We start from the raw sequence: 11,986 nt of genomic DNA, 5'->3' as shown, positions 1-11,986 counted from the left end.
CCAAGTTGATCTGGAAGATAACCAGATCTTGTCAGAGGGAAACGAACAAAGGACATAGACTCTACTCCTGAAATGCATATAAGGGATCACTGCCAAAAATGTATCTGACCCTTGATCTACCTCGCAGACCACTTATATTTGCTCTGTCATGTACATCTCAGGTGGCTCCCACAGAATCTGCTGAGCCGTGGACAGGTGCCCCATTCTAGAAGCAGGAAGCCATAGGTCTGCCGAGCAGGACAGAACAAAGCCAACAGGGACAAAGGACAGGAAAAGCTGTCCCCTGGCCCCTGTGTGCTTATTCCCAGATTTCTTGACATGGGATAGAGTAAGGCCCTGATATGTTTAAGTTATTATCATTTCATTTGCCTGAATTTTAATCCTCAGAGATTTAAAAGAGGAGTGGAGTGGACATTGCAAAAGAATATCTTCTAATAAGAAAGCTAGAACTCAATTTTGATTTGGGGAATCTTGCTATGTTCTCTAATTTAAGGAATTTCACCTCTAATTTTTTATGATACAATTTGCTGATGTTTAGCAATGAAATCACTTTATAGCTCAAAGATTGGCCATGCTCATATCTGTAATCCCAGCTACTCAATAAGCTGAGATCTGAGGATTGTGCTTTGAAGCTAGCCCAAAGAAGGAAAGCCCAGGAGACTCCTATCTCCAATTAACCACCAAAAAGCCAGACGTGGGGCAGTGGCTGAAGTGGCAGAATGTCAGACTCGAGCAGAAAATGCCTAGGTCCTGAGTTCAAGCCCCAGTACTAGCACACACAGCACACACACACACACACACACACCCGCTCAAAACATCTATTTTGAGGGACTCCCTAATTTTAGGGGCAGGAACAGGAGGGGAAACTGGGGGAAAGGGAAGGAAAAGGTGTCATTTTCAAAAAGAGGAAGGGGAACTTGTCACCTTTTAAAATGGTAACCTCTCAGTATAATATGGAGAACAATCAAATTATACTTTACAAAAGGAAGAAATACAAAGGAGTAACTGTATCACTTTCTACCTGGATGTGAAATGAGGAGAGAGCTAAGCCTGGCCACCACATGAGGAAAGAGCCCGCTGTCCTGCACCTGAGGCCTGCCCGAGGATCAGGGGAGCTGGAGGAGCCAGTTGGTCTGGCACACAGACTGCTCTACTCAAGGAAAAGCCATCAGAGAGGCCGCCAGAGCCTCTTTCTCCATTCCACCACGTCTACGGGTACGCGGAGCTCTGAAGCTGGGTGATCTGATTCTTGTGAAATTGTCTTTTTTGTTTGCTTTTTCTGGTCAGATGGGGGCTTGAACTCAGGGCCTAGGTGCTATCTCTAGGCTCCTTTAGCTCGACCACTTTGAGCCATAGTTCCACTTGAGGTTTTCTGGTGGTTAATTGGAGGTAAAAGTCTCATGGACTTTCCTGGCTTTGAACCATGATCCTCAGACCGCAGCCTCCTAAGTAGCTAGGAACATAAGCGTGAGCCAGACCGTGTGGAACTCTCATCCTGACCCCGTGCTGCCCTGGAGCACCCACCGTTCCCATCCTGACTCCACCTGTCCTACACTGATGCATTGGTGAAGCGATCCTTGTGATTCCCTCATCGGGCTGTGGCTCCAGCCCAGCCATTTGTTTCCCTAAAATAGCCCCAGCATGGCAAGCTGAGATGTATTTGCTTCTAGAGCCTTCAAAGCAATCACCTGCCTACCACTCCCTCCCCATGAGCCGGCGATGTTCTGAACTTGGAGAGGCCTCAGACCTGCCCGCTACCTCACTGGTAAATGATTCAGAAAGCGTTGGTAACGATCCTTGCCCTGGGCCGGTTTCATGGACTGTCTGACTGTCTCCCACGAACAGGGATACCCTTGTCCACCATGGCTCTTCTTCAGCTCATTGGCCATAGTCAAGAGGTGGTTCACCTGGCTGGCCTGGGATTGGCCGGTGTCTCTGTTATTAAAAGCACAGACTCGCCTCCTGCACTTCCTAAGTGTTTTCACCAGACCTTTGTTACTCGTCTTCTGGAGATAATTCTCCAGTGTCTCGCTCCCGAGGTCTTCCTTCCGAGTGAAAAGCACGATGGTGTACTGCAGAACGCTGCTGCCGAAGACAGCCTCCAGCTGCGTCACCACTGTCTCGTCGGCCTCCGTAAACCGCCCCAGCTGGACCACCAGGACCATAATCTTAGCTCCTTCACAGAGGGCCCAGCAGTGTTCCACCTCCTTCTCTACCCAGGAGGCATCTTTCGCCACCCCAGGCGTCTGGTTGAACAGTGGAGTATCCACTACCACAACATCCTGCCAACCAAATGTCCTCCTGCCGCTCTGGCACGTCCAGGTGACCGGCTGGGCTCGAACCTGCGAGAGGAAGACAGCTCTCCCCAGGATGGTATTTCCCGTGGCGCTCTTTCCAGTCCCACTTCTCCCTACGAGGACCAGGCTCAGGGTTTCTGTGCAGAGGAAATAAACACGCATGACCATGGGCTGACGTGGAATTCACCTTCCCAACTTATTTCTTCCCTCTTTTTGTTGTTGTTGGCAGTGGTGGCAGCCATGGGGCTTGACTCCGAGTCTGGGCGCTGTCCCTGAGCTCTTTTGCTCGGGGCTAGTGCTCTACCACTCTGATCCACAGATCTTTGGTGGCTCTTTGGAGATACGAGTCTCCAGGACTTTCCTGTCTAGGCTGGCTTTGAACCGTGATCCTCAGATCTCACCTCCTGAGTAGCTAGGATTATGGGTGTGAGCCACCAGCACCCGGCTCCCAAAGTTATTTCTGGAGCAGGAAACATCACTAGGCAGAGAGGACCCTGCATAGCAGCAAGGCCTCCAGGGTAGCCACAGGCCGGCCCCACACCCCACACCCCACACCCCACACCTGAGAGGGATTTGTCCCTGTTCACAGAGCCTGCAGACTCCACAGCAGGACCCAGACAGTAACCTCCGTCCAGAGCTCACTTCTTATGAACACAGCCTGGTCCTGCCTCTGATCCAGCCTGCTCACTGCCCAGGACTTCCTCTCACTCCCTGCCCTCTCTGAGATCCAGTGGCTTCATCTTTGCTTATCTCAGCTGGGGCCAATCTTCTGTTCCTGCTCCAACTCTCTGTCTCTCTCTCTCTGTGTCTTTCTGTCCACCTCTATCTCTCTCTGACTCTGTCTGTCTCTGTTTGTCTCTGTCTGTCTGTCTGTCTCTCTCTCTCTCTCCTCTCTCTCTCTCTCTCTCTCTCTCTCTCTCTCTTTCTCTCTCTCTCTCTCTCTCTCTCTCTCCATCTCTCTCTCTCTCTATCTCTCACCATTTCTACAGCTAATCCTAGCAATGTCTCTCAGAGGTATTCAATAGCTATTCTATCCAACTGATTTTTAGTAACCACTAAACATGCTGATGCTAAACCAATAATGTCACAGTTTAGAGAATATAAAGCAACTTGACCTTTTGACACTCCCATATGTGTCTGTATTTCAATCTCTGCTTCCTGACTTTTTTTCTTTTTGTATTTACAAAAGATGTAGTTCTCAGTCCATGACATCTGATTCAACGGCCCCATCCCACAATTCCAGCTCTGTGAACTGCAGTCTCCCCTGAGCCCTGACCTCTCCAGATATCTCCCAGCTCTTCACCCCACCCTCCAAACCCACTCCCCAAAACCTGCTTCAGACTGAGCTTTCTTCACAGAACTTCTCCTGGTGCTTGTTTATTTGTATTTATTTGGTGGTTGGTTGTTTTTGCTTGTTCTGGGGCTTGAACTGTGGGCCTGAGCTTTCTTGCTCAAGCTCTAACGCTTTGTGTTTTCTGGTGCTTAACTGAAGATTCGCGTCTCACCCACTTTCTGGCCTGGTCTGGAACTGTAACCTTCAGATCTTACCTTCCTGAGCCGCCAGGATTACAGGAGTGAGCCACCGTGCCCAGCTGCCCCTGTTTTGCTCTACACTTCAATATTTCTTTTTTTCTTTCGCCAGTCCTGAGCTTGAACTCTGGGCCTGGGCGCTGCCCCTCAGCTCCTTTTGCTCAAGGCTAGCACTCTACCACTCGAGCCACAGCACTATTTCCCATTTCTACATTTCTTCGGGAGGCGCCCTGACACCTCGCTGTGCACTGGCCAAGTCACCCTGCAGAGGAAATAATGTCCTGGAGCGAGCAGCTTTACCTTTCTCTCTGAAGACGCAAGGCTTGCCCCCGTCCCGCCGCGCTATGCTCTCCACCTGAAGCAGGAGCTGGTCCACCTGGCTCTGCCTCTCCCCTGGGGGTGCCCAGTGCTCCAAGATTCTGTATCTGTTTTCACACTGCTGGATGAGTTTCCGCAGAGGTTCATTCTGTCTTAAGAATGCCTCTGGGTCTTCTCCCTGTAAATCTTCTGTCCTAGTAAAGAGAATGATCGTGTGTTTAATGTATTTGTTTCCAAACTCCTTTTGGATGGCTCGGAGCACCTCCATATCCCTCTGCTCAAAAGAACCCAGCGGAATCACCAACAGGAAGGCATGGGGCCCGGCCACCATGCTTCTCCTAAGCTCAGATGCAGCAGATGCCAGAGCTGAGAGGTCTGGAGCATCGATGACCAGAACTTTCTTCTTTCTCCAGATCCTGCTCTCACACTCACACCGCGGGGTTACCGGCTGCTTGCTGAATTGAGTCTTAAACACCTGCTTCCCCAGAATCCTGTTTCCTGCGGTGCTTTTTCCAGCACCCTGCTTCCCCACGAGAAGGACCTGGAGTTCCTGCACCCCCGGGGCCTGCTCATGTCCTGGCGCCTGCAGAGGTCTGTCTCCCAGATCTAAGGGATAAAAAGACAGATTCAGAGGCTCCTCTTAGGGCTCGGTGTAAGCGTGTCTGTTCCCTGACCACGTGTACTGGGAATGGCAAGGTGTCCTGACCCCAGAATTCTAAACCTGGTCAGAAGTCAGCCAGCAGGTGGAGACATGAAGTGGACAAAAGGAAATCAGGGGCTACAGAGGGAGCCTGAGACTTCCCAGACAGGCCGAGATGCTGAATGGTCTTCACTGACCCCTGTCCTTCAAAGGTAATTATAGAAGGGAGCATGAGGTCTCTGAACTCAGGTGAGAGACAGAAGACCTGATTTTCAAATGTTCTCTCTTAAATAATATATTAAAAAAAAATAAATTGCTAGTTGGGTGTGGTGGCTCACGTCTATAATCCTAGCTACTCAGGAGGCTGAGATCTGAGGATTGAGGGATAAGGCACTAAAGTCCTTGAGACTCTTAATCTCTATTTAACCAGGAGAAAACCGGAAATGGTGCTGTGGCTCAAGGGGTGGCGCGGTAGCCTTGAGCTGAAGAGCTCAGGGACAACACCCAGGCCCAAAGTTCAAGTCCTACAACTGTCAAATAAATAAAAAATAAATAAATAAATTGCTGCTCAGGAAAAAGCAAAACTACTGATGGACAACATGGATGGAACTCAGAACCATGAACCCAGATCCAAAGCCTGCACACCACATGACTCACTGTACATAGTTCAGAACAGACTAAATGAATCTAGGTCGGTAAGACGTAGGGTCTGAGGTAGTTAATATGCTCCATACTTTTGTCCACACGGTGTCAAAATGGAAAAGATCATCAAGTGGCTACCTCTGATTTGTGTGTTTTACTGTAGATCACTTTAACATCTGCATACCTGTGCCCTGATACTAACTCTGCACCCACACCTGCACATCTCCTGTGGAATGTGTTGGTCACCACTGAACACTCCGTTCTTGCAGAGAGCTGGCCCAGAAACAACCCAGAAGTGCATCAATGGCTGTCAGTGACTAATAGGTACTGGCTGTCGGGACAGCCCTGACCACGAAGAGCAAGCAGTACCCGCTGCTGCATCAGCACGTGAAGTACCTTTGGACTGTGAATGCAACAGGCCGGGGCTGTTCATAATGAGTGCTTTCAGCTTCGAATTCGTAGCCAAAATGTGGGCCGTGGACCGGGAATGTAGCCTAGTGGTAGAGGCTCGCCTAGCATGCATGAAGACTGTGGTTCAATTCCTTGGAACCAAATTCACAGAAAAAGCCGGAAGTGGTGCTGTGGCTCAAGTAGTAGAGTGCCGGCCTTGAGAAAAAAGCCCGAAGACAGTGCTCAGGCCCTGAGTTTCTGCCCCAGGACTGGGGGAAAAAAATGTGGCCTTTGCTGAACACAGGACCAGGAAAAGGGGGCTGAGTTAGAAAAGAAGCCATAGCAAGCAAGTCTGACTGCACACATGCCAGAGGAGCTGGGATGCATACATGGAGTTCAGGCCTGGTAAGGCACCAACTCACGAGTGCTGGGATTTCTGCTACAGCTCTGGAGCACATGCAAGCTTGCTCCCCGGGTGTCCTCTGCTTGATTCCTATGAACAGCTCTCCCTCTCCCTTTGGCTGCCCACTGCACTAAAAGGATGCCGATGTGAACCCAGAATGTTTAAAGGGTTGACTCACCGCATTGAGTAGCTCCTTCTGGACATGTAGCTTCCTTCACACAATCCTAGAAAATAAAGGAGAAACACCACACAGATCTTTTTTTAAAAAATCTCCTTTTTTTCACAAAATAATAAAGTTTTATCCAGAGTTTTTGAAGTTCAACTCTGGAAGTCCCAACATGTCAGGTCTTGGCCAGTCACCCCAAAATTCCAATGAATGAGAAAGAAGTGGTGGAAAGCAGAGAAAGGAGATGAGGCATGTGACATAGACACTGTAAGAAGAAAGAGAGGACTTCAGGGCTGGGAGTGTGGCCTAGCATGCATGAAGACTGGGGTTCCATTCCTCAGTACCACATACATAGGAAAAAGCGGGAAGTGGTACCAGCTGAGGCTCAAGTGGTAGAGCTCTAGCCTTGAGAAAGTCCAAGGACAGTGCTCAGGCCCTGAGCTCAAATCCAGGACTGGCAAAAAGAGAGAGAAAAAGAGAGAGAGAGAGAGAGAGAGAGAGAGAGAGAGAGAGAGAGAGCGAGAGAGAGAGAGAGAGAGAGAGAGAGGACTTCAACCTATCTCTGGGATACTGGCATGTACTTTTGGGGATTTTGTTGTTGTTGTTGTTATTATTATCTTTAAGTAGGAGTTACCATTCAACAAAGCAGTTTATGAATACAATGCATCTTGATCAATGCCACCCCTTCAGCATTCTCACCTACCCTTCCCAGCCCACCCCTTCCCTACTCTTCTTAATTTTTAGGTGATATATTGAATGATTTGTCATTTAGCAAAGTACTGTATGTATACAATACATCTTGGTCTATGTAAGAAGAGTTGGGAGAAGCCATGAGAGGTATGTATAGCAAAGCAATCCCAACACTCAAATGCTTTAGCATTTCACATTTTCTTTAAATGCAAGAGATCATTTCAGTGTGATTGCTACAGAAATTAAGAATCTTTCCAGCTCCACTCCAAGTGGTAGAGCACCAGCCTTGAGCAAAAGAGCTAAGAGACACGACTGGGCCCTGAGTTCAAGCCCTAGTACCGGGGCAAACTAACAAGCAAACAAATGCAAAGATCACTTTGACTGTTATGTGAAAAATGGAGCAAAGGTGAAGGCCTGAGAAAGCTAAAAGAAAATATTAAAATAGTGCAAGATAGACAGCATGCTGGCGTGGGGATGGCTTCTGGAACAGTGACCATGCAGAATCTGTGATGCCTTGGGTCATTGGATGGGAGTGAGCAAAAGTAGCAAAGCTGAACTTTTTGGTTGAATATGAAAACTTGGTGGACGACACACCATGTGCTGAGATAAGAGGAAAATAGAAGTCTGAGAGGCTTCTAGGAAATGGGAAGTTTGTGTGGGAAGTGTGAGTGCATGAGAGAGAGTTCAGGGACAGGCCACACTGTGCCGCCTGGTGAGGGAGTCAGGCCCGAGGACAGAGCTGACCTAGACTCATCCATCTGGGAACTGTCGGCAGTGAGGGTATCTCAGAGCCCTCAAAAGATGAGATCGCAGAACTGAGGCAGGGCCAGAATGCTGGCCTGGAGACACCGACTTTAGAGGCTGAGATTGGAGAGCTCAGCCATCTTTAGAATAGCCAAAGGGGGGGGGAGGTCTTACTGGAAATCCACTGGCCGGAATCTTGAGGCTCTCACAATACGCTCCTCCATTCTTCAGCAGCAGATCCTCTACCTGGCAGAAGAGCTCTGCCACCTGGGAGTGGCGCTCATCCCCGCTCGCCCTGTTGTTGAAGGTGCAGAAGCGAGCGCCGACGCTCTGGAGCATCTCCCTGAGACAGGGGACGCCCTGGATGTAGTCCTCCAGCAGATCGTCCCCCAGCTCGTCCTTCCGCGTGAACACAACCACCATGTGCCCGACCGAGTCTGCGCCAAACACTTCCCGGATGCCCTGGAAGGTGCCCTCGTCCTCGGTTGTGTAGTGGCCGATGGCCACGACCAACAGCAGCGCATGGACGCCGGGGGCACAGAGCTCCAAGCACTGCTGCAGTCTCTGCTGCCGGTCCTGAGCACCAAGGCAGGGGATGAAGAGGGCAGGGGTGTCGATGATCACGACCCCCTTGCCTGCCACGGCCCCGCTCTCCCTCTGGCACACCCTGGTCACCATGCGGTCGCTGAACTTAGACTCAAACGCAGCTCTGCCCAAGATGGTGTTTCCAGTGGCGCTCTTCCCTGATCCCCGCTTCCCCAGCAGGAGGAGGCGCAGCTGGGGCCCGCTGGGGGGCTCTGCTGGGCTGGAGGGACACAGGGGAGCGGTCAGTCCACCCACAGACGTGGAAGCTCGCTCCACTGTGCCGTGTGGCTTTCTGTGCTCCCCCAAACCCTTTCAGTTTCCCAGGGGTTTTTCCTCTTGGAACATGTGAGACTCTCTCCGTGCCTTTTTGCACTGATTTGCACGGAGATGAGGTTTTGTGGATCACTGCGACTTTGCCTAGACCATCATCCTCTTATTTCGTGTTTCCTGCTGCAGGTGCAGGACGGACAGAGGCCTCGGACGCCCCTCACGCCCAGCCTCACGAATGTCGGTGTGTCCAAGCTGGCAGCTGTCCTTTCCTTAGCCTCTTGCAAAGCTGGGGTGGCAGGTGGGAGCTGCCCCCCACACCCCCGGTTAGTCTTTGACAAGAGGTCTTGTGCGTGTTTCGTCCTGTCTGGTTTCTAACTCCACATTGTTCCCATCTCAACCCCCTGAATAGGTAGAGTTAGCCATTGAAGCACCAGGTCATTTTAAAACACAGAACGACGTAATACACAGCCTCCATCTTGTGTGGCAAACACAGAACATGACACAAAATGGTCGAAAAGAACCCCGACACACACAGGCTATTTGTCTTACTGAATAAGAGACTTTAAGATTTTTTTTTGCCTGTCTTAGACCTTGAACTCAGAGCCTGAGCACTTCCCTTGGGCTTTCTCAAAGTCAGAGCTCTATCACTTGAGCCACAGCACCACTTCCAGCTTTTTCCATGTATGTGGTACCAAGGAATCGAACCTGGGTCTTCATGCATGCTAGGCAAGCACTCTACCACTAGGCCACACTCCCGGCCCTGTCTTACTGAATAAGAATCACAAGGCTGGGCGCTGGCTTGCCGTCCCTAGTGCCTTAAAGCTGTGCTGCCCTGGTGCCCCAAAGATGGGAGACTTCCTGCCTTCTCGTGCTTCCCCTTCACCACGCCTCCATCTCCTTCCCCAGGGGGGGCTGAGCCCTCCCTCACCTCCCACCTCCAGGAAGGCAGCCCCCGCCCTCCCGTGGGATCTGTGGAGGGTGGCTACCAGGAAGAAACCTCTCCAGGGCCAGAGCCTCCACCATCAAGCCGACCAATCCACCCCACTGTGTGTCTACACGTATATGCACACACACACACACACCCGTACCTTGGTCCCATCTGCTGATCTCTAGCCTCACTGCCTCCATCCTCCACTGGGCTCCGTCCATCCATCCCTGGCTCTGGACAGCAGCTGCTGACTGCCCTCCAGCCAGCAGGAGTGAAACCAGGAGCTGCAGCTCAGTGAGGACCCAAGAGGAGCCACCTGCTTTCCAAGGCCCAGATTCCCCTGGCAGGAGGGTTTCTGAGTTGTTGCTGAGGGAGGAAGAGGTTTCTAGAAATAGAAAGGAAGTTGAGGATGCCAGATCATAGCACAAGCACGCAGCAGAGTCCCAGGGAGGGGCCAGCACTGGACACCAGACCAGACTTTCCCAGCTGCTTCCAGCTGCCCCCTGCAGGCCCCGGGCAGCAGAGAGCAGCCGTGGCTACGGCATGCAGTCTCCAAGGGGCAAGATGCACTGTCTGGCCAAGACAGAGAAGGGAGTCTGGAGCTGGGCCCTTGGAGGGGTGTCTCAGAGCAGGCCTCTTCCTCCCGCCTGTCCCTGCCATTGTCCCATTCGCCCTGAACCTCCCCTCGCCAAGGTCTGGGTAAAAGTAGGAAGACTGTTGTTTGTTTGTTTCCCATTAACTGCCTAGCTTTGGTTGACCTGGAAGCTGCCTTTAAAGCGTTCTTGAGTAAGCTTCGTGCTAAGCGGGACGTGGTGGCCACCCCGTCGTCCTGATGACTCAGGGGATCTGAGGATGGAGGCTCAAAGCCAGCCCGGCAGGAGTGTTCATGAGACTTAGCTCACCAGACTTAGATCACCAGAAAGCCAGATGTGGAGCTGTGGCTTAAGTGGTAGGGAGGTGCCCTTGAGCACAAAAGCTACGGGGCAGTATGTGGACCCTGAGTGAAGCCCCCCGCTCCCACACATGCCTGGTAGTTGTTCCGCAGGACTTCTCATGGTATTTCCCACATGCTCCAATCAGACCCATTACCTCACTTACTCCCGCTTTCCCCAAGCCCCCACCCACTGTTACCCACAGAGAGCTTAGTTTTGCCTTCTACCTTCACAGAAGCAGCATCTTTCTACACTGAGGAAAGTGAACCAGGTCGTGTCTGGGAGGTGGGTAGGAGTGGGAGGAGGGAGGACAAAGGGAGAGGGTAAAAGAGAGTGACTATGATCAAAATACTCCATACTGGAGGGGGAGGGGGAGGGAGAAGGCAGGAAGGGAGGAGAAAGGAAGGCTAGAAGGGAAGGAAAGGGTGGAAGGAAGGAAGAAGAAAGGAAGGCAGAAGGAAGAAAAGGAAGGAAGGAAGGAAGGTAGGAAAGAAGGCAGGCAGGCCAGCAGGCAGGGAGGGAGGGAGGGCGGGAGGTTGTTGAGCTTGATTAAGGAAGGAGGGACCATAGTGGAGGGTGAGTGATCAAGTTATATTGTTTGCACATAGGGACATATCAAAATGAACTCCCCCTTGTACAACTAACTGATGTTAAAAGCAAAACTAAAAACAATATGCATTTATTATGTTGTCCTTAAAATCATGGGAAACCTAGAAAATTAAATCTTAATTGTTCAAGCCCCATGACCCACAAAAAAAATTAAAAACAAAAACGTGTGTTGCCAAGCCCTCCCTCTGCCAGCAGCGCAGCCTCGTAGGTCAACACCAGGGCCCCGCACAGCCCAGGACACGGGACTGAGGCTGCCATTGTCACAGTGGGAGCGTGGTGGCAGTCTGTCACAGGAAACACCGGGCCTTGCACTTCCTGAGGAAGTGGACGCCCAGCACAGGGCCGAGCACAGCACCATTGTTGTTTGGCAGCTGGCTAGCATGAAACGCACGTCATGTAAAAATTGCCATCATTACCTCTAGACTTTTGTACCCGAGAGTTGAGTATATCCACAGGGCCGAGTTCTAGAGCTTTGCATCCTGCAACAAGGGACTCAGTGACTCCAATTTCCTGCCCTACCCCCCCACTACCTTTCTGCCTTCCATCTCCATGATTTTCCCCCAATCCTACGCTGGCCCTGGGAAGTGAGCTCCAAGCCTTGCATGTGCTAGGCAAGCTCCCTGCCACAGGAGCCACGGCCCTTGTCCTTTCACTTGTAGTTTGTTCTTCACATAGGGTCTGGAGCTAGACTGGCCCATCACTGAGAACCTCCTATTTCTGTCTCCCAGGTAAGGGGGAGTCAAGCATGCAGCGCCTCGCCTGCGGCTCCTGCAACACTCGACTTCAGATGCCCGGAGTGAGTGAACTCACACACCTGCCGGGCGTGACTGACTTGGTCCCCG

General features: G+C 51.3%; 1 protein-coding gene across 1 annotated transcript; it reads right to left on the bottom strand.

The window, feature by feature from the left end:
* Positions 1–788: 788 nt before the first annotated feature.
* On the bottom strand, positions 789–9,979 carry Gimap8 (GTPase, IMAP family member 8). The gene is made up of 5 exons (XM_090333520.1): positions 9,764–9,979; positions 7,995–8,625; positions 6,399–6,444; positions 4,128–4,751; positions 789–2,434 (listed from the first exon to the last, which is right to left on the bottom strand). Exons 1-5 carry the CDS (start codon positions 9,826–9,828, stop codon positions 1,755–1,757), a joined length of 2,046 nt encoding a protein of 681 aa, XP_090189646.1. The 5' UTR covers positions 9,829–9,979; the 3' UTR covers positions 789–1,754.
* Positions 9,980–11,986: the final 2,007 nt, after the last annotated feature.

This window comes from Megascapheus bottae, chromosome 5, assembly GCF_031878675.1.
Source record: "Megascapheus bottae isolate mThoBot1 chromosome 5, mThoBot2.hap1, whole genome shotgun sequence".
In the NCBI taxonomy this organism is placed as follows: Eukaryota; Metazoa; Chordata; class Mammalia; order Rodentia; family Geomyidae; genus Megascapheus; species Megascapheus bottae.
This window is presented reverse-complemented; position numbering and strand designations above follow the sequence as displayed.

Coding starts and splice junctions, on each gene's coding strand:
- Gimap8 (XM_090333520.1), bottom strand. CDS start 9,828: ATGGATGGACGGAGCCCAGTGGAGGATGGAGGCAGTGAGGCTAGAGAT. Junction 6,445..7,994: donor TTCCGGCCAGTGGATTTCCA/GTAAGACCTCCC, acceptor TTTATTTTCTAG/GATTGTGTGAAGGAAGCTAC. Junction 4,752..6,398: donor AGAAGGAGCTACTCAATGCG/GTGAGTCAACCC, acceptor TTTATCCCTTAG/ATCTGGGAGACAGACCTCTG.